The 19065-nt window shown below is 37.5% G+C and overlaps 1 protein-coding gene across 1 annotated transcript in view; it reads left to right on the forward strand.

Annotated features, from left to right (window-relative positions):
* Positions 1-19065, forward strand: part of COL12A1 (collagen type XII alpha 1 chain) — a 100752-nt gene that overhangs the window by 34092 nt on the left and 47595 nt on the right. The window contains 16 exon segments of the mRNA XM_032681271.1: positions 1602-1794; positions 4302-4423; positions 6994-7143; positions 7230-7349; positions 7893-8057; positions 8248-8394; positions 9007-9146; positions 10346-10475; positions 11371-11516; positions 11782-11911; positions 12693-12832; positions 13567-13696; positions 15893-16032; positions 16315-16447; positions 16548-16574; positions 16884-17026. Of these exon segments, the coding sequence (XP_032537162.1) occupies positions 1602-1794; positions 4302-4423; positions 6994-7143; positions 7230-7349; positions 7893-8057; positions 8248-8394; positions 9007-9146; positions 10346-10475; positions 11371-11516; positions 11782-11911; positions 12693-12832; positions 13567-13696; positions 15893-16032; positions 16315-16447; positions 16548-16574; positions 16884-17026 (2156 nt within the window).

Consider the following 19065-nt stretch of genomic DNA (forward strand, 5'->3'; position numbering starts at 1 on the left):
TTTTGAAACACTGTCATCAGAAGTCAAAACAAGGTGTTTTGGGAGGAATACAGTATATCAACAGACTACTTAATGAAGCGTTGTCAGCTGTTTCATAATTTGCCTTTTGGTTGTGGATATTAATTAAAGAGCTACCCAGCATCATGTTATTTAGGTTTGTCTTCTTTGGTCACTGTATTTTCTGGGGAAGACCTGAGGTAATAAAGAGGGGCAGTAGATGATTATGAAGTTTCATCTGTGGAAGCCTGACTTCCTGGTTTTTTGGACAAGCTGTCTTCTCTCTCAGAAACTGAAACTCTTAATAGTCCCAGTGAGGGCATTTTTATGGTAAAAGCAAAACTAATTTTCTACTCTACCTTTAGTATGTATCTGATGCTGATCTTACATTTTGTAAGGAAATGTTTTCCTTGATATCCAGATCAACCAGATTTAGAGTCAGTTTCCTGCTTCAATAGATAGAAAGCCATTACCAAAAGAGAATTTTTTTCAAGATGTTTCTGCCTGTGTGAGACTAGTGCCATTCACTGAGGTACTCTGTAAGCAGTTCATGCCATTCTCTGTTCTCTGAATGTAGGTTATATTGAATAATGACAGGAAGTAAGAAAAGAAAGTCTCTTATCAGTGGAGATATCAGCACCTCAGTTACTGAAGATTTCTTTTTAGCCTAAAATGTGGTTGATATAAAGGAGTCATGAAAACTTGATCAGATCTTGACCAATATCTAGTTTTCCAGTGTTGAAAATCATACAGCTGCTTTTGATTTTTAAATTCTTCATCTTGATGCAGATATGCCTCTGTGCTTTCAGTCTAAATAGTTGTAGTGGTAAACACTCTTTGGAAGAAAGTGAGGCCTGAGTGATCTTGTTATTTGGAGCTGTTGTCATAATTCAGGGAGTATCATGGGAGATGAGGCAGAGAGGCTATATTTTTCCTTGTGAGTGAGACTGTATCTACTATTTCTCAGCAGAATTCACCATCTGGGGACATATATGATCTTTAAGCTATAATTATACAATTACACAGGCATAGGGATAAAGCAAACTCTTTATTTTTTTCCCTCCATCTTTCACTCCAAAGCTGTAGTGGTGACTTTCGGTTCACTCTCCCATTTTTTGCAACTTTGAGATTACACTACTGCAGTATTTTCCTTGCTGCACGTCAGAGTTACACAAAAGCAAAAGTGATGCAGAAGCTAGCAGCAGGCTTGTTAACCGCTCTGTCTGTGAGTACTGACCTTCAGAGGAAGTTGCTCCTCAAGCTGGTTGGCTGGCACTCCTCTGAAGAATTATTTTTTGACATACTGCCACACCTCTGGTGGTGAAGTTACTTCAGCTGCCAGGCTATTTATCCCTCAGTGTGTTGACTGTAGAGGGATCCTCGAGAATAAATTTAACGTACCTCTTGGTTAGATAGCTAAAATTTAGTGACAGGAAAATCACCATCATTCATCTTTTAATACTTCTATTTATGTCAAAGGCACAAAGAGTTTAGGATTATCACTAATACTGGATTTGCATATGTATTTTTACATAAAAGCATGCTTGTTGATTTTTTTCTCATGTGTAGACCTGATCTAAACCATTTTTTTCCCATTCTTGCAGCCTCTCCCTTTAAGCCACCTCGAAATCTGAGAACTTCTGATTCAACTATGTCAAGTTTCCGAGTAACATGGGAGCCAGCACCAGGGCGAGTGAAGGGGTACAAAGTAACTTTCCACCCTACTGAAGATGATGGGAGTCTTGGAGAATTAATAGTGGGGCCATACGACAGCACAGTGGTGTTGGAGGAGCTTAGGTATGGATAATAACTCATGGTTGGTTTTGATTGTTTTTTATTTTTTTAAATAACTTTAGCTTAGGGTTTTGTTTAATCAGAATCTGGTATTGAAATACCTGGCAAAATCTACTGCAAGTAAGAAAGTAATTTTGACAATAAGCTATGAAGATCTTGTTATGCAGTCTCTGTCAGGTTTCTTTGTGAGATTATCCACTTCCATCATTCTCGCAGGAACTGAAGGAGGCAAAGATATGGGCAGGAGCTGTGTTCTGCATTTCAAATATAAAAAAGATAACAGGATACTGGAGGATACTTGGGATTTCTAAAGTTTCCTCTCAAAAGTTCCTTGCCTCAGGTTTCTTGAAAAAAGCTGAGTTTGGTTCTTGATTAATTTTCTCAGAGGCTTGAATCTGTAAAGAAAGCTTCAGAGCATGTCAAAATCTGTTATGCAAATATACTAAATATATTAAAAATAGGATAATTAAAAGTCAAAGAATCATACAGTCACAGAATGATTTGAGTTGAAAGGGACCTGAAAGATCATCTGCTTCCAACTTTGTTGCTGTGGGCAGGGATGCCTTCTCCAGGGATGGGACACCCACAGCTTCTCTGGGCAATCTGTTCCAGTGCCTCACCACTTGCAGTAAAGAACACCTTCCTAATATCTAATCTAAATCTACTCTCTTTCAGTTTAAAGCCATTACCTGTTGTCCTATCAGTATCTGCCCTGCTTAAATGTCCCTTTCCAGATTTCTTTTAGGTACGGGAAGGCTTTCATAAGGTCTCCCTGGACCCTTCTCTTCTCCAGGCTGAACAACCCCAACTCTCAGCCTGTCTTCATGGGATAGATGCTCCACCCATCTGATATTTTTTTGGCCCTCCTCTGGACTCATTACAGCAAGTCCAAGTCCTTATGCTGGTGGCTCCAGAGTTGGACACAGTACTCCAGGTGGGATCACACATAAGCAAAATAGAGGATGAAAACCACCTCTCTTGACCTGCTGATCATGCTTCTTGTGATGCAGCCCAGGATACGTTTGGCTTTTGGGTCTTCAGGAGGACATTTTTTTCATCCACCAGTATCTTCAAGTCTCTTTCCTCAGGGCTGCTCTCAATTCATGGATCACCCAGCCCCTACTTGTGCTTGGTATTTCCCAGGTGCAGGACCTTGCACTTGGCCTTGTTGAACTTCATGCAGTTCACACAGTCCCACCTCTCAAACGTTTAAAGGTCTTTCTGGATGGCATCCCTTCCCTCCAGCTTGTTGGTCACACCACACAGTGCACTTGCTGGGGATGCATTTGATTCCACCATCCCTGCTACCAGCAAAAATATTAAACAGCACCATTCCCAATAGTGACTCCTGAGGAATGCCACTCATTGTTGCTCTCTCCTTGGACGTGGAGCCCTTGATCACAACTCTGTGAGTGTGACCACCCAGCCAATTCCTTATCCACAGAGTGGTCTAGTAGGTAAATTCATGTCTCTCTAGTTTAGAGGCAAGGTTGTCAGGCAGAACAGTGTTGAATGCTTTGCACATGTCCAGGCAGATGATGTCAGTTGCTCTTCCCTTATCTACCAAAGCTGTAAGCCTGTTGTGGAAGGCTACCAAATTTGTTAGGCATGATTTGCCCTTATGAAGCTGTCTTGGCTTTCACCAGTCATCTCTTTATTTTCCATATGCCTTAGCATAGTTTCCAGGAGGATCTGCTCCTTGATCTTGCCGAGCACCGAGGTGAGACTGACCTCCGTAGTCTGTAGTTCCCCACATCTTCCTTATCTCCCTTTTTAAGAATGGAGATTATGTTCCCCCTTTTCCAGTCAGTGGGAGGTTCACTGAATTGCCATGACTTCTCAAATATGATGGCTGGTGGCTTAGCAACCTCATCTATCAGTTCCCTCAGTACCCGTGGATGCACCTCATCAGATCCCATAGATTTGTGCACCTTTGGATTCCTTAGCTGGTCTCAAACCTGATCTTCTCCTGCAGTGGGTGGTTCTTCCTTCTCCCCATCTCTGACTTTGCCTTGTGTGACCTGGATGGTGTGGCTGGGGCACTTTTCAGTGAAGACTGAGTCAAAAAAGTAATTCAGTACCTCAGCAGTCTCCCTATTCTGGGTGAACATGTCTCCTGTTTTCTTCTGGAGAGGGCCCATGTTTTCCCTAGTCTTCCTTTTATCACTGATGTACTGTAGAAACTTTTCTTGTTTTCCTTGATGTCCTGGCCAGATTTCATTCTATCAGGGTGTCAACTGATCTCTGGCTGCCTGGACAATTTCTCTGTATTCTTCCCAGAATTAAATAACTTGAATGAGGAAGGCTATAAATTTAAGTACAGAGAGTAGAATCAGCTTTTAAATTTTGAAACTTCACTTTCTTGTGGAAGAGCTAGTGTTTGGGCTTCATGTTTTAGCACCTTCTTTTCCATGAGGGATTTTTCTTCTGTGAGAATTTAATAAGTGAAATGTTTAGCATTTAACTAGTCAAATGACTTTACTTACAGTATACTTATTTAACTATTGCAGGGCAGGAACTACATATAAGGTAAATGTTTTTGGGATGTTTGAAGGAGGAGAGAGCAATCCCCTGATTGGACAAGAGATGACCACTCTTTCGGATACTACTTCCGAGCCATTTTTATCTAGAGGTAAACATGACTGATTTGAAGAAAAGGCAGTCTTGAATTTTGGATTAAAAAAGACCAAAAGTTTACTATGTTTCCTTATTGTTTTTCTAATGCACATACATATTTGTTTACAGGATTCAGTATATTCCCTACCCTGATGACATAAGCCCTGGTCTGAAAAGACCACTAAGCATACTGCAGTTCACGCACCCTTTAGATAATTTTACAAAGATGATAACGCAGGCAGCCCATGTTTTGCTGATTATTCAAAGCCATCTGCATTGCATTTTCAAGCCATCCACATCTGTGTCAAATCACATAAGGTCAAATGTGATTGTAGAGATCATGGCTCATATACAGGGGTGTTCACAGAAGTAGAACAAGGAATTTTAAGCAGATTGTTAGCCCTTTGCTTGTCCTTATATGGTGTCTTTTCCTTTCAAGACTAAGATGATATAATGAACAAAGATCTGGTAGTTGGGAATGTCACAGTGTTATTGTGTATTATTTAAGTTTATATTCAACATATCCATTCTTTAGTCTTTTGTTTTTCACTATAGACTTAGTTCAGAAAGGCAATTGCAGAGTCTCTCCAGTATCAGTTTGGGAGTTTTTCCCCGTGTAGCTAAATGTAGCTAAAGTTTCTGTGAATGTTATGATAGAAGCTCCCTTTGGTGTGGTTAGTGGGCCTCTGCGTGCTAATACTACTGGATGAGGAAAGTTTCAGGGGTCAGTCCTCCTTTATGGAAAACATAAAAAAGCAGGTCTTTTCTTCTTAATAGCCAAGTATAGAAGAATAAGTAAAGACTTTTCTCCTCTGCCATTTCAAAGCTTGCATAACCATCAGAGAGAAATTGGTGACAAGAAAGAACCTAACTGCAAAGTACTTTCAGAGTTAAATAAAGAAAAAAAGATTTCTGACAGCTGACAATATTCTTTTTGCTTAACCTCTTTTAGCCTTGTTTCCACACTGGGCTGTGTAAAAAATATTCATCTTGTATAACTTTATTGACAGCAATTTTAGAAAATTCTTAATTAATTGCTGTCCCACTCAGTCTAATACTAGAGGGTAAAACTGAGAAAAACTCCAAAACAGTCCATCAATTACATTAAAGCTTTAATAAGTCTGGCAGAAAAAAAAATTGCTCTAACACTGGTTTATTATTTTTCATTATAGCAGCTCTCATTTCTGTCTTCAGTATTATATTCTTTAAGCTAATTAGTTTTACTAATGCATGTATTTGAGTCATGGTTAATGTGAAAAATAAATTTATATCTCGGACTGTAAATGTAGTAGTAAATTATATATTAATAGGGGGAGAAAAATCACCCTAGATGTGGTACCATTGCTAGAATTTTCCATGTGGGGAACTGTAGTAGTTGGAAGAAATCTAAAAGTCAAAATAGTTTAACACTTATATTGTACATGAAGCTAACTTTACCTTCCATATTAAAGTTATGCATGCAATGTTTTGACCTAACATGGTTTTACTTAAATCCTACTCCCAACTGATTTTATTGTCCTGATTAAGACTAGATCTATATTTTCTATGCAGAAGAGGATCATGCTTTTAACCCCCAGGTACATGGAATAGTTATATTCATGAGCCTACAGTGTTGGATCAATTCTGTGGAACATATATGAAATCACAATATCTTTCAACTGTGATGAGTGTGGCTGATTTTTCTCAATGGGATTTCTTCCATATAAAGACGAGAAGCTCTGATGGCAGGAAGCCAGAAAATTTGCAGCTGGTAACACAATCTACAGGAAAAGAGAGAGAAAGATTTTTTTTTTTGCAAATGGCTGTGGATAAAATTATTGTGTCTTTCTGTTTTGTATAAATATTTTGTGATTTTTCTTGTGATGAAAGCAATATTATGCATATTTTATTCTGTAATTTGTAAACTGAAGATATTTGAAATAACTTCCTACCTTTCTAGAATATTGCAGCTTTATATTAATGTTTGTTTTTGTTCCCTCTGTATCTCTTGACCTGTGTTTATGTTTGTGTGTCTTCTTTGAATTGAGCTCTTTCTTTCCTGTACATGTAAACTTTTATATCATCTGTATTACTATGTCTTTTTATCCCCAAATTGAGAAATACTATTTATTTGAAAGTGGTTGTAATATATGCTATTAACTCCACTATTACATAGTTGAAAATTAAGTAGAAGTAGTTTTGCTATGCGTGACAGACTAAAATACTATAAATTTGTATATTTGTATCTGATAATGCTCACTGCCATGTCAGTGATTGGTTTAGTAGTCTTGTACAAAACTTCTGAAATCAGATTATCAACCATCTTTAAAGACCAAAACAGATAATGACATGACAATAGAGAACACTGGCCTTGACATTTGCAAAGGCTTATTTATAAAAGGAAACATACATGAAGAAATTTAGACAGTTTTTGCCATGGAACCAGTGACTAGTGTGAATAACGTTCACAAATAGGTCATACTTGACAGAGTGCCAGTGAATAAAACTAGAGCTATTTTGGAAGCTAACTCATGACATATGTCATCTAAAAGGATGGGGAAAGAAAACTATCATGCTAAGGCTGTATTTTTCTGGTTGACATGGCAGGTTTAGAATGTAGAACCAGAGCAGAAGCTGATATTGTGCTGCTGGTGGATGGCTCATGGAGTATTGGGCGGCCAAATTTTAAAACCATCAGGAACTTCATTGCCCGAATTGTTGAAGTTTTTGATATTGGTCCTGACAAAGTACAGATTGGTAAGTTCTCATATGCTGGAGTGAAAATGAAGCATAACTGCTACACAGACACATAATAACTGAGGAAATTATGGCTTTTTTTCCAGGTCTTTCACAGTATAGTGGTGATCCCAGGACAGAATGGAATCTCAATGCTTACCGAACCAAACAGTCTTTATTAGAGGCTGTAGCCAACTTACCATACAAAGGAGGCAATACTCTAACAGGTATGTCACATTGCCAGGATTTTCCTTAAGCTCCAATAAAAACGATTCTAGTAGCTGACCCCAATATTGTTCAGTGAACTCCAGTGTGTCCAGGACGGAAGAGACTTACAGTTCAATGCAGTATGTTTGGAAGAGAACAGGTGTAGCATAGGCTTATAAACTCAGAGGAAGTCTGGAGAAATGTGATAAAGAGAGCTTGGATGATGAAGAGTTTATGTTACTATTGAGCATATGAGAAGATGAAAAGTCATCATGTCAGGGTTTGGATGAAGACAACCAAGACCCAGAAGGAAAGCTAGAAGAGATCAGATAGGAGGGTGCATAAAAGTTGAGAGGTTAGAGACTTTGAGAAGGCTTAAATAATATCAATTGCTGGTAAATCTGGATGATGGGCTGCAATTAGATTACAAATACTTTGAGAAGGAAGTAAATTGTGGAATTATGTTGTCAGAGTGAAATCACTAGGATGAAATAATCTCTTTTACCATAACTACTGTATGGAAATAGGTTATAGTGATGGTTACTTTCTTTGTATCATGCTAGGAATGGCCTTGGATTTCATCTTAAAAAACAACTTCAAGCAAAATGCAGGCTTAAGGCCCAGAGCTCGCAAAATTGGTGTTCTCATCACTGATGGCAAATCACAGGATGATGTAGTCACCCCTTCAAGAAAACTCAGAGATGAGGGAGTGGAACTGTATGCAATTGGTAAGTACTATATAAAGAAATGGCCTGCAGCAGCCTCCTCCTACCCATCTGCTAAATTCACAGAGAAGTGATCACACACTTAAGTACCTGAAAGGGTATTCAAAGGATGTGTTTAGGGACTTAAGTTCATGGTATTGTGCCTCGTGGCCATAATTTCTAATGAGCTTTGTTTTCATGTCTTATCTGTAAGGTATTAAAAATGCAGATGAAAATGAACTGAAGCAGATTGCAACGGATCCAGATGACATCCATGCTTACAACGTTGCAGATTTCTCCTTCCTGGCTAACATTGTTGATGATGTAACCACGAATCTGTGTAACAGTGTGAAAGGTCCAGGTACATCACATTTTCAGTCTATTTCATCCTTTTTCCATTTACATGTTTGCACTGCCAATTCCTTTTTATTACTTCTTGGGAACACTATGTAGTCCTGGGCTGTTTTTTCAGCTGCTGGTCTGAGGAAGTTGTGCAGACCACCTGGACTACCCTGCAGGGTTCTTCCTTCCTTTCAACAATGACTGTGTTATGCCTAACACAGCATGACATGGCTGGATGTGCCTTCTTTCTTTCCCAGAATTATGAAGCATGTTTCTTAGTGTGTCAGCTTTTTGACATTGTGTCAGGTTCCTTGATGATACTCCTCCAATGAGGATAATTTCAGCAGCCCTGCTTTTTTCAAGTATTTATGTCTAACAGCCCAAAAGCAAAGTTGAGCGTGGAAAAACAGTAATGTTAGCTGATGGTTCTCCAGTGAAACGCTGGTGTTGAAGGTGGAATAGGAATTACAGGCAGCTTGTTTGGTCTTGAGAGTGTGATGGTGAGCTATCTCTTCATGAAGTTGTAATTCCTGAGAAAACAGAAACATAAGCAACTACTTAAAGTGATTTTTCTTTCTTCCTGATGATATAAGATGAAAGAATATTTTTTTTAATTTACTTCTGCTTGTAGGTGATTTGCCACCTCCCTCTAACCTAGCCATTTCGGAGGTGACGCCTCGTTCTTTCAGACTGAGATGGAGTCCGCCTCCTGAGAGTGTTGATAGATACAGAGTTGAATATTACCCTACCTCTGGAGGTAGTCCTAAACAGGTTAGTTCATCTTTGACATTGTCCATAATAACCTTGGACTTCCACATCGTGGTAGTATCATTCTGTAATTTATGCTGTGTATAATATAACAGTAAATGAAAAAAAGGCTCCCAAGGTCAAGAGTATAATGCCTTGGTAAATGATACAAAAAATTACAAAAAATAGGAGCATAAATATAACTTTGGTTGCTTTAATACCATGAATCAAGGAATAAAATGTACCTCTTCAAAACACTTGACTGCTATTTCAGTAATTCCTTTCTGTTCCTGTTCCATTGTCATATATTGGTTTAAATATGTCTATACCAGCAATTTTCTGGCCATAATGCAAAAAACTTTCTTGTTAATAGAAAAAAGGCAGTAGGTGATAAAGGTGTGCTTAGATTAACACTGTGTGATGGTACTTTGAATCTGTGCCTATGTATGTATTCTAAACTGTTTAACGCACAGGATCAGACTTATCTTGTGGTTATTACTTCTCTACACAAAGAGTCAGTGACTCACAACCATTGATTGTAGGCAATCTGAATTGCTCATCACTCTCTTCAACCAGACAGAATAGTATTTAGGAGAATGAAGTATTTGAGAGAATGAAGTTAGGCACCTCTGTGTACCTAACTCTGAACTTTTCATCTCTGAATGTTGCTTTTAAATCTAAACTCAGGAGATACATGGGGACTCTTTACTCATGGAGAGTTTAATCTTAGTAAATCATGACCTCAGGATTTGGCGTTTGATTAAAGTTGGAGCTGTCAATACAGTGTACACTGACTTTACAGCTTGACTGCTTCTTGGCATTTCTGTTCTTCATGGTGTTGCCATTGCTGTAACCATCTAGATTATCCTGGGTGTTTGAAACCTTTTCTCCAAAAGTGGTAACATATGTCCCTGGCGCTTTCTTTATGCTGTTTACTAATATAGAAGTGTAAACCATGCGTGAAAGTAGAATGCACAGTATGTGATGCTAAATATATCCAGATCCATTTGAGACAAGTGTCTGTATGAGATTTACCTACAGCTTGGTTTGCAAAAATATTGCTATACGGTCAGGAAAAATACATAGAAGATTAAGACCATACTATATTTAGCTCCTTACCATTGATTTCTGAAGAGTTTCACAAGGAATGATTGTTTTTCTTAGAGATAAGATTGCAAATATATTTGTTGTACAGTTGTTAACATTGCTTCTCTTTTATGTAGTTTTATGTGAGTAGGATGGAAACAACAACAGTTCTGAAAGATCTGCAACCTGAAACAGAATATGTTGTTAATGTGTTCTCTGTGGTAGAAGATGAAAGCAGTGAACCTCTGATCGGCAGGGAAACAACTTGTAAGTTAGAAATGGATCTTGAATAACATGTTAACAGCCAGTTTGGCACTTGGGGAAATATCCAGTAGAACTTTTAGCACTATGGGCTTTCTTCTTAGCAGAAACAAAATTTTTAATTTGAATGACTAAACTGTGTTGTGTTACACAGGTTGGTCAGATCTTGTCTGGAAAACTTCAGCAAAGTGAAACTGCAGTGTGGTAGAAAATGTTTGTCTCGTCTTCTTTCCAGACTCATAAAGCATGGCTGTACAAAACTAGAACAATAGACATGAATTATAAGATAGAGTTTAAAAGTTACTGAAATCTGATCATATACAAATGTATACTCCTGTATTTTTATGCTAGGTAATTAATTCCTGCTACTATCAGACAATAGCATAGAAATGATTTCTAATTAGCAAAAAGCCAATTCAACAGAGTTATGCCACTTCTATGAGATATAACTTAGCCATGTTTCTACTATGAGTTGTCTACATGATTGATTTTAGATATATTTATGTTGAATGCAACATTGGGTGACTTTTCTACCTCTTTAATAACATTGAAGAAAGGACAAAATATCCTTTTTGTAAAGATCCCAAACCAGTTGTGTTGTCTCATATTAGAGCATTCATGTGAGTTAATATTGCTGATTAGAATATTAAAGTGTCCGAGGGTAAACTTGTAAGAGTTTTAGCTGTGTATATAGCAAATCTGTAGCCTCATTCAAAATGGAGTGACCATTATCTCATTCTTAAACTAAGAACCACTTAAAACACCAGTGCTTGCAGATCGCCTTTCTACTACCCATAATGTACACTAATAGCCATGTGCAATATTCTCAGTGGTACCACTTGTGATATAAAATATGAAGAAGGTGAAATAAATAAATTAATATATATTTTTTATTTGACAGTGCCAATCTCTTCAGTTAGAAACTTGAATGTTTATGATATTGGATCAACCTACATGCGAGTGAGGTGGGAACCTCTCAATGGAGCTACTGGTTATTTGTTAACATATGAACCTGTGAATGCCACAGTCCCAGCCACAGAGAAAGAGGTGAGAGAATTTGTCTTCATTTCCTGTGCTCTACCAGAAATAAATTAAGAAAAACTGTTAGATTATCATAATAGTCAAAAGACTGGCATGTACTTTTGAAGTGCAGTGAACTTACAAAGATATTGTATACAATGACATCAGTCAGGAAGCTGTAAATATACTGTGAATCTCACAAACAAAATTCCCTTGAAATTAAATCATTGCTTGCTTTTCTGCCATTGCTTTCTTCAGTTTTAAAACATGGTGTGTTACTTTTCATGTGCAGATGCGTGTTGGACCATCAGTGAATGAGGTGCAGCTGGTAGATCTCATCCCCAACACTGAGTACACTTTAATAGCTTACGTATTGTTTGGTGATATCACCAGTGACCCACTCACCACCCAGGAAGTGACGTGTATGGACATCTTGATTTTTACTTTGTTATTGCTTCAGCAACATTTAATTTTATTTCATGTAACAGTTTTTATATATTCTGTTTTGTTTAGAAGACCATCTTAACCATGTTTTATGCATTTGCTAACACTCATTCATTTCCCAAAGATCTCAAGGCAATTTCAATGCAAAGGGTCCAACTATCAAAAGAGGAACAAGACAATTTTTTGTTGAATAATGAAGGAAGTTGGCTTGAAAATCTTGTGGTCATAGTGTTTTAAAAGGTCTCAATTTTGGTTGCATTAACTTAGACATTCTAATTCAGACATTCTCTGAAGTGTAGAAAATAACAAAGAAACATTCCATATCAAGAAAAAAATTGATCTAAATATGGCTTCCTTTTTTATAACTTTCCTTAAATATTTCCTATTGGTGAAGGCATGTTTCTGGGCTAGATGCATGCAGTATGCTTATTTGTATGTCCTTAAGAAATGTTAAACCCTTAACCATACGTGAAAAGTGGCTATTGTCACCAAAAGTTATGATTTTAAACACTAATACTTCTAAAAGTATTGTGCTCATAATTTACCAAGGTAAAGCTACATACTTTATAGCTATATTGTTCATTACTGGGACAATAAGCTCCTAAACTGTCTCATCTAATGGCAAGGACGATGAACTTCTTAGAAAGTGAATGCCTCCATTTCAATAAATGATATGAAAAGCATTTACTTGCATCTGTAAGAGACCTATACCTCTGCCATGAATAGTATTTTCACTTACTACTGCCATTATTTTTACAGTACCTTTGCCTGGACCCAGAGGCTTAACAATTCAGGATGTTACTCACAGCAGCATGAATGTCCGTTGGGATGCTGCCCCAGGGAAAGTTCAAAAATACATCCTAAGATACAAAATAGCTGATGACCCTGATGTAAAGGAGGTAAATTCTTGAAAGTACTAAGAAAGAGTTTTATTTCAAGGAGCTAGGTTACTAACATAACAGTAAGAGTGGTATTATAACCCACCACCAAGAGTAAAGAACATCAGTTCGTGGTGATTGCAGTCAGGAAAGGGTATTGATTTCTTGGAAATGGAATAAGCACGAGATGGATTTCTTTGGGTACTCCCTTCTTCCTCCTCCTCCAGAGAGAAGGACTGGAGAATTTTCCTGTGCTTTGGTAAACAGCCATTTCTGCTGTCTGGTTAAGTGTCATCTTGCCAAGGTCTAAGAACAGCTTACAATTAAGAGGACAGGATTGTGGAATAAAGGTATGTTAGCCCCTTTGCCAACTGTCAGAACATGTGTGAGCATTGTTAGAGATGTCTTGTAGTTAGGTACAAGCTTTCCTTATCTGTGCTGCTTGACATGAATCAGCTCTTGGAGGATTAAATGTGTTTTTATAAGGAAATGAGAATTTTCTTAAGTTTTAGTCTGCATCCTTGTTTCCAAAAGAATGAAGCCGTGAATGATCCACAAGTACTGCATGTATCTGATATAATATGCTTTACAAGGAAATTAGTAGATAGCACTCAATATTCAGATGTAAATTTAGGGGTAAATGGCAAAACGTAGTGCAGAATACTTGTCCTTTTTCAGTACAGGTATTTCTGCCATTAAATCAAATGCAGAGTCAGAGCAATTTACAATTCTTAAGTCACTGTTTTTATTCTTAGGTGGAAATTGACAGACTCAAAACCAGCACTACTCTCTCTGACCTTTCCTCCCAAACAGTGTACAATGTACACGTTGTTGCTGTATATGATGAAGGAGAATCCCTGCCAACAAAAGCAGAAGCTGTCACTCGTAAGTATTCTTAGTAATCATTATTGTGGTTGGTTTTGCTTTATGTTCTATTAAAGTTGTGCATGTTGCAATACGTTATGTGGAGCTGTCATTTAATCTGAGAAAAATTTTACTTGCATTTGTAGCATTATTTTCAATTTAACAAACCCCGGGAATCTTAGATTCCAGTGTCTTACTGCAGTAAACACTGAGACTGCAGTCTGCAGAGAGGTGACAGAGCAACTCAAGCACAACTATTTCTGTTTAGAGGCTGAAGGAGAAGTGTAGTGTAGAATGGGCAAGAAAATATGAAGACAGAGGAAAGGTTTAGCAAATCTATGCAGGAATCTAGGAAAGTGAGTAGGAAGCTGGGCCATATGCTAGAGGATTAGAGAGACATGATCTTGCTTCTGATCCAAGAGAGTTTTTGCGTCATGGAATACAAAATCCTTCTCTACTTCTAGAGAATCATCAAGGCAGTATTTGAGTACCTGTGCTGGTTTAAAAGTAAACAGGTGGGACAAATGAACCCATCTCAATGAGATTACACATCAGAATTACAATTCACTAAAGATTACAATAAATACAATTATACAGAAAAAAATTGGTTTTAACCCCCCAAAGACAGGTGTATAACCCAGCACCCTGAACAAGAACAGAATGGTGTTTTTAGCTCCTGTGCTGAGCACCACGGGACCTCCTGGGTGTAAACTAAAAGGAAAGGAAAACCTGTTGGTCCAGATGATGGTCACGGTTCTGTTAAGTAATGATCGCAGACTTGTCGAGAGTGGCAGTCACAGTCCTCTCGTTGAAGTTTTGGTCCTCCTCTGTATCTGACGAGTGGTACTAGAAGTCTCAAAACAATTATACGTGCTCAAGCTCAGGTGGGAATGCCCAGGACCTCCCCCAGGATGGAGAGTTTCACAATGGGTGATTTAACTCTGTGAATCATGGGATATTTTTGGAATCTTTGATGATCAAGGTGTTGCAGCTCCCTATTATGCCAGGCATTGTGGACTATTAGCAGAGATGATCCCTCAGGCTGGGTGTGAAGGTGCTAATGCTTTTCCAAAGGGGAGTTATCGCAGCTGAGTCATTTGTGTGAAGACAAAGAAATGCTCCCCTGCCTTGCAGGGTTTTTTTAACATCCAGCTTGTAGCCCGAGATGTCAGGTGTACCCTGGGCAGCTGCTGCAAACAATTTATTTATTAATAGTCCATCAGAAATTACACAGAGGGTGTAGAATACACAGTTTTGGTTATACCTGCATAGTGATAAACTGGTCCCAGCCCCTGTAACTAGGACAGTACCTCAACAAATAGAGGCAAGGAAGTGGAGTTGCACAAGCTGTAAGAGCTGATTTCCATACAAGAGAGGTGACAGACTAAAAGGAGAAAGCGGGTGTCAAAGAAGCTCTCATCCTGATCTAGGCTTATGATTTAAGAAGGTAGTTAACCAGAAGAGCTACAACAGAAATGAGCAATGTTATCTTATCACAGCCCCTCAATCTGATATGAAAAATCAGATCCTATGATCTCTTTTTTTCTTCTGAATTTTTTGTAGCTTTATATATTTAAAAATATTTGTGAGATTTTGTGCTTGCTGTTGGGCTAGTCTTTTTTCTATAGCTGTGGTTTTGTGTGAATGTGTGTATAAGGAAAGAAGAGGAAAACTCTGCCAAAGAAATTATTTTTAGTTTAATTCTCTGGTTTTACCTGTTTGTGTATTTCTTCCCAGTGGCTGTATTATATTTAGCTTTCTTAACCTACAGTTAACCTCTGTGAATTCTTTCTAAGCAAGTGGTGTAATTCAGTCATGTCTTATTTAGCTTATATAAGAATTTTAAGATTTGGGAGACACTCATGCAGGAGATTGAGCTCTGTTGATGGGAGTTAATAATCACTCCTAACTCCAAAATGTAAGAGCTAGGACTTCAGTTGTTGTGAGTAGGCATGTGAGTTGTGATCTCTGCTGAGGTCAGTAGAGCTGCGTCTGTTTTATCTGGTGATGTGACCTAATGATGTGACCTTATGAAGGATGAAGGACAATTTGCTTAGTGTAGGTAGGATGGGTTATATGTACTCATTAGAAGCATGGTAACTGAGAGGTGAATCTCCTACATAATTTTCTAAATTCTTTGTCTGAGTAATTGCTTTGTTTAACTGTATTTATTTTGTAGTTACATTTTGTGGAATACTTTTTCTTTTCTCATAATAGAGCCTGTGCCAGCACCAGTCAACCTCAGAATCACAGATGTAACCACAAATAGTTTTAGAGGTACTTGGGATCATGGAGCTCCAGATGTCTCTCTATATAGAATAACCTGGGGACCCTATGGAAGATCAGAAAAACAGGAGGTAAGAATTAGACAGCCACCATAAGCTTCCATGGGCAGTTTCTCAGAGAGTATATTTTTAAAATCAGAAATGTAATTGATAAATGGCCTATAAATTGCAAGCCCTCCTGTTGTGTGCAATGGAAATTCAGTCAGAAGGTGTAGAACACATACTTACAGCTGCTTGCAGTGATGTTACGGAGTAAAAAGTTCCTCAGTTATATCCCACTTTCTATTTGTCTGTTTTGTTTGTTTTGATTTTGTTTATTTATTTTTTTCCTTTTTTTTTTAATTTCTCCACAAGACTATCTTAAATGGGGATGACAATAGTTTGGTCTTTGAAAATTTGAATCCAGACACATTATATGATATCTCAGTTACTGCCATCTATCCTGATGAATCAGAAAGTGATGAGCTCATTGGCAGTGAACGGACATGTGAGTAAATAAAGGGATTCTGCATATTGTTATTCATGATTATTAAAACAGAAAGCATATACATACAAGAATTCTGAAAATTCTTTCTACTTTTTTCTAGTACCCGTGGTACCTATCACAACACAAGGTAAGGATCTGAATTTCCCGGTATTGTACTATTAAGAAAAACCCATAGCTATCTTTTTCTAAACTGTGACAAATGTTGACATTAAAAAGCTGAGATCATTTAATAAATATTATTGTGTATTTGGAAGAATACTAAACACTAGATTACCACATGTTTATTATTTTACAAACATTACAGTTTATGTTCTCTTTTACTTCATACATTCTGCTCTTGATCAGGCAGTCATGCAGCCCTAAAAGTATGAATGAAGTATTTGTCCCTGATTTTTGGTGAATAACATATTTATTCTTTTTTTATTGCACTTCTTAGCCCCAAAGAGTGGCCCAAGAAACCTTCAGGTGTACAATGCAACTTCACATAGTTTGACTGTGAAGTGGGATCCTGCCAGTGGTCGAGTGCAGAGATACAGGATCATTTACCAGCCTATCAGTGGGGATGGCCCTGAACAGTCGGTAACTAATTTTGTAGTGCTGTAGTTTTTCAACCTTAAATACAACCTTCTGCAAATCCATTAGAATAATCTCTTTTCAAAGCACAACATTGTATATTTTAATCACTTTTTAGGTGAAAATTTCTATTTATAGTGAAACAGTATATACTCCCACCTTTTTCTTTCTCCCCTTTCAAATCCAAGTTAGAATGCTCTTCATGGAGCAGAAATTACTTTGGATGCATCCTGTTTTCTTGAAAATCGCAGTCTAGGTTAGAAAAGACCCTTAAGGTCATCAATATATATCTATAGATATAACTATAATAAAGTTAAAATATGTTGAGGAATAAGTCAAGCAGCATGTAAGACTACAAATCACAGATATAGTTGTCACAACAATCAATGATACCTTGGCTATTTTCCATTTCCAGAGTTTTCAGTTATTTTCATGGTGTGGTTCATGTGCTATCAGAGGACTTTGCCATGGAACATGCTGTTCAGTTGAACAGTTGAGACTATCTCTCACTGCTCTAGGGTCAGAAAAACCACCCAGAAGTAGCAGTTGCAAAAAAAAAAATGCACGCAAAACATATGCTAGGGAAGTGTTTAAGGTGTTTTAGACTCTTTTAATGGGATTGAGCAGCTGTAATGATATGGAGAGCCAGTACTGTATGGTCAGCCAGCTTTCCCTGTGTCGTCAGCAAGAGCTGTGTTGACTACTGGCAGCCTACACAGCACAGCCTGGGAATGGTAATTCGGTCAACCTGTTTATCAGAAATGTGCGCTACTTAAAAATGCCCCGCAGTGGGAGGCTGTTGCGGTTACTGCCAAATGACTCAGAGGAACAGTCTCAGATGAGAAACACGCTCATTTAATTTGCCCCTGTAATTGGAGATCACACATGTTCAGAAGTGTATCTAGGAATATTTACTTTAGAATCAATTGGATACTTACACATCCATTTTAACTCTCTTCTGAACAACATGCATTTGAGTTGAGGCAATTGAAGTATTGAATGAATTTGAGCAGTTTAATACAAGTTTAGGGAGAAATCACTAGAAGAAAAAGGAACAGCAGTAAGGTTAATTAATTACTGTAATTAATTGCTGGCACTGGAGTAAAAAGAAAATTATGATCATTCTGTTGAAATTTGTGCAAAAATATAGTTAATAGACTTAATTACTCAGAGCTGGATAGAGTTCAGCAGTGGCAGTTGGAGAAAACACGTCTTTTTAAGGAGAGCCCAGAGAACACTCATCCTCTATTCATGGCATTTAATGTCTGTCTACAAATAACTTTGTCATATGATCATAATGCCTTAACTGTTTTTTTTAGTGCGATATTTGATTAAAATGTAGCTGCTGAGTAGGCAGTAGAGCTGTCCCTACCAAAATAGTTAAAATAGAATTTTTGGAAGGTTTTTATTGCCCTGTCTGACATTTAATGGCCTCAGCACCAAGACGAAGCATGGATGGTTTGAAGACAGCTCTGCAAAAACTGCACACCAAACTGCAGAGACCGTAATGATCATTTAGGGTGGTGGGATGATAAAAATATTTATTCTTTGAAAAGAGCTTTGTACTTTGCTTGTAAGTTAAAATATTCTACTTCTACGAAATGTGAAGATGTATAAATGCTTGCTTGTTGTCAGTTCTTCATAATCAGATGCTTTTAAAGTTTGTTATGACAAACACATTAGTTGAATTGGCTTTGAAAATGTGCAGATAGTCTTAAAAGTACAAAGGATGCTCTTGAGCAAGTGTAATTACACACTATTAAAAGCCAAAAAACTCATGAGTATCAAATGTTTAAGATCTAAGTATTATTCTCAGTGTACTTTAAATCTTTAACTTAATTGGTGAAGATTATGATCACAGGATTATATGTAAAATAAAAATTAGATAATAAAAATAAAAAGAAGACAGAATCTTAACAAAGATGTTTCAGAAGCTGAAGTGTCATGCTGTAAAATTTTTGAAATCAAGGAGAGACAATATTGATATTGTATCTAATGTATGTTAGAGATCTACAGAGTGTTGGAATTTATTCCATGCTTGCATT

This window comes from Chiroxiphia lanceolata, chromosome 3 (genome assembly GCF_009829145.1).
Source record: "Chiroxiphia lanceolata isolate bChiLan1 chromosome 3, bChiLan1.pri, whole genome shotgun sequence".
NCBI lineage: Eukaryota > Metazoa > Chordata > Aves > Passeriformes > Pipridae > Chiroxiphia > Chiroxiphia lanceolata.